The 3186-nt window shown below is 52.0% G+C and overlaps 2 protein-coding genes across 2 annotated transcripts; one reads left to right on the forward strand and one right to left on the reverse strand.

Moving 5' to 3' along the window:
- The first annotated feature begins 268 nt into the window (after positions 1-268).
- Positions 269-760, forward strand: LOC133895249 (uncharacterized). Its single transcript, XM_062335406.1, has one exon. The coding sequence runs from the start codon at positions 269-271 to the stop codon at positions 758-760; it is 492 nt and encodes a 163-aa protein (XP_062191390.1).
- Positions 761-1454: 694 nt separating this feature from the next.
- On the reverse strand, positions 1455-1988 carry LOC133895094 (ethylene-responsive transcription factor 1-like). Its single transcript, XM_062335290.1, has one exon. The coding sequence runs from the start codon at positions 1986-1988 to the stop codon at positions 1455-1457; it is 534 nt and encodes a 177-aa protein (XP_062191274.1).
- Positions 1989-3186: the final 1198 nt, after the last annotated feature.

The following is a 3186-nucleotide window of genomic DNA, read 5'->3' on the forward strand; positions in this document are numbered from 1 at the left end:
CACAACTCTGTTGTGGGGGAAACTAAAGATTAGTAGCTAGAGATTTACCCTCTACACTCTTCAGTCTTCAGGGAAAGCTGCACTCCTAACCTCTACCAGCATGCCTTCTCAGTAGCCAAAAACTGAAGAGCTTCTGACCACAGAGGTAAAGACAAGTAGATAACCTGATCGAGCTCCGTTCTATAACACGACGCGTGCATCGCTATTTAAGCACGGCGTGATCAGTAGCTGATCGTCCACCAAATCAAGCACACCAGAAGCTGACCTCATGGATCACAAAGCTTTGGCCCTAGGTTTTCTGGTGTCCGCTTTTCTCCTCCTGAGAGCGCACCAGCCGGCGAGCGCTCAGGTGTTGTGCCGGTCGCAGTTCAACCTGGCCAACGAGGCGTGCAGCATGCGGACGTTCCCGCGGCCACGCCCGGGGCTGCCGCGGCAGCAGCTCAACGAGACGTCCACGGCGTCGACGGCCAGCGCCACGGGTGGCGGCGGCCACACGCTGCAGTCCAGGGACGACGACGACGACGACGACCGCGACGGCGGGAGGCGGTCCTCCCGGCACCGGCACCGGCACTACAGCGAGGAGGAGGAGGACCCCCGCGACACGGCGTGCTGCCGCCGGCTCATGGGCCTCGACAACTCGTGCGTCTGCCAGGCCACCGCGCGGCTCCCATCGTTCATGAACTCGGTCAGGCACTCCATCACGCTCAAGCCCGTGGAGGGCTGCGAGATCTCCTTCGAGTGCCCCGGCCCGCTCTTCTAATCTGGCCAGCTCTGCTCTGCCCATGCATCATCACACCGTGATCCGCACCGCCTTCGATGGATCCCATGATCACGTATATTTAATAAGTTTGTGATTCGTAGTGAGTAATAATAATTGAGATTTTATTGTTATCAGGATAATGTGTCACCATAAAAATGTCGGCGATCGTGTGGCTGTATCAAGTTACTACTGTGAATCCATCGAACCCTGAATAATGAATAAGATGGAAATTTACTTCCACGTTTCAATATGTTGCATTTGGACTGAAATCCAAAGTTGATAAACTGGGGCAATTTCGTAAAAAGGAATAATATTCACTGGATAGCAAATCCTAACAGATACGGTGTTAGGTGCGTAACTTGCGCTCACAAATGGAGAATCGATCGGAGCACATATGCCTGTAATGCATGGCCTACGAGAAGGTTTCACGACATTGAATTTCTACAAATTAAACCAACGAATTGCGATTTGGAAGGATTAACTTAATCGTCATCTTGATCGAAAGATTGTTGATACATACTATTCGTCACAAGAACCCGTTATCAAACAGCGATAAATCACCCAAATCAAAGTCCTAGTTGCCATCCAAGAACGGCAATAGCAGGTCTGCGAGATTGACCAACCTTATAAGATCCTCGTCGGCGGGCTCGTCCGCCCAGAACGGATCAAGACTCGCTGGCACATCAGCGTGCGATCATGCGTTCTGCGACGGCGTCGGAGGTGACGCCGACGTCAAGGAAGAGATGCTTGGCGTGGACGGCGTGGACGAGACGGTCACTGCCATCGCACACGCAGACGACACCATAGTCGTCGTAGTCGTCGTCGCCGTCAAAGCCAGTACAATTTGTTGCTTCTCATCTGACGGATGTGGTGGCGCTTTGTAAACACCACCGCCGTCGCCGCCACATTCCGATGAGGCCGGCTGGCCACCGTACGAGAGCGAGAGGAACTGCGCCTCCAAGGCGTCGTAGGCGACCTTGGCCTCCTCCTCGGTGGCGAACGTGCCGAGCCAATGACGGACTTTGAGCCTGTGGCTCCTGAACTCCGCCGCCCACCGGCCGGGCTGGCGCTCGTACACACCGCGGAACCGCCCCTTCGGCGCCGACCTAACCGGCTTGACGCCGCGCTTCCTGCTGCTCGCCGCCGCCGCCGCCAACGCTGACGACCCAGCCGCTTGGGCCTTAGAACCAGGGGCAGGGTTCTTGATGCTCCTTCTGGTGAACCCCATCTTGCCAAGCAAGATCACGATCTCCGTCGTCTTGTCGGCGGCCTTCTTGGACGTGCCGGAGGCCGCAGCTCGCGTCGTCCGCCGGAGTCGGACTCGGTGGCATCGGGGTCGGAGGAGATCCGGATCCTCCGAGCATGCATTTGTTGGCTTTGCGGGCACGCACGTAGGATGCCGCCTGCCCTACTTAATCTCCTCGCCGTTGTTGGCCGTGTCGGCCTAAAAGGCGGGCGTACGGGTGGATTTGTTTCCCTCCACTATAACTCCACAACCCAATCCCAATTGTACCTGGCGTAGCTAACCAAAACTTCGCGAGGATATGTGTATCTCAAATTCTTGTAAAAAAATTGTTTTGGACATCGACACAATGACAAACACACTATGTTGATCATTATTTAGTAGTACAGAATACATGTAAAATATATAGAAGGGTTTATACCTTAAAATTACTTTTCAAGACAAATTTAGCTATACAAATTTTAGAAGTTCAATCAAAATATTCAAAAAGATATGATAGGCAAAGTTTAGCAATATTGACCGTAAAAATTCAAAACAACATACTTTTATGACAGGAGGAAGTACGTACTCACAGAAAAATACATTTGTATGGTTGCACTATTTCACGTGGATCAAAGGTGCCTGATCACACCACAACTGTAAACACCCCACCCGGCGGCTATAAATACAAATTCGTAGCTCCATGAATTTTTACAAGTCCTCAATAAAACTTAATAAAGGTAGTAAAATCCTAATGGTAATGAACATGGATGTGAAATTATTCAGAGATAGAGCAAGGGGATAGTGAGGGTGAGGCAGCTAACCCTAGCGCTCATGGCTCGGCCAACGTCTGTGTGGGAGCCTGAGTGTCACATGGATGAGGAGGCTCGTCATGATCGGGAGTCCTTATCTTCGTCCATTCAAGTGGTGATCCTTTCTTCGACAAGATCTAGACATCTGCATGGTGTGGAACTTCCCTCTAGGAGGTTCTGGTCTAGCTGTGGGATCTCTGATTCAGAGGAGGAGAGTGAGACTGAGGCTATAAACTCGCCGGAGATGCAGAGGCGGATCTGCCTTCGCCGTCTTTTGCTAAGGTAAATCCTTCGCTTGTGATTGCAGGGACGAATAGGAAGGGACCTTTGGCGAGAAGAATTGTTGATGCCATCGTTCAAAGAAAGGTGGGTGTTCGGACATGGCGAGGGCG

Source organism: Phragmites australis, chromosome 16 (genome assembly GCF_958298935.1).
Source record: "Phragmites australis chromosome 16, lpPhrAust1.1, whole genome shotgun sequence".
Lineage (NCBI taxonomy): Eukaryota > Viridiplantae > Streptophyta > Magnoliopsida > Poales > Poaceae > Phragmites > Phragmites australis.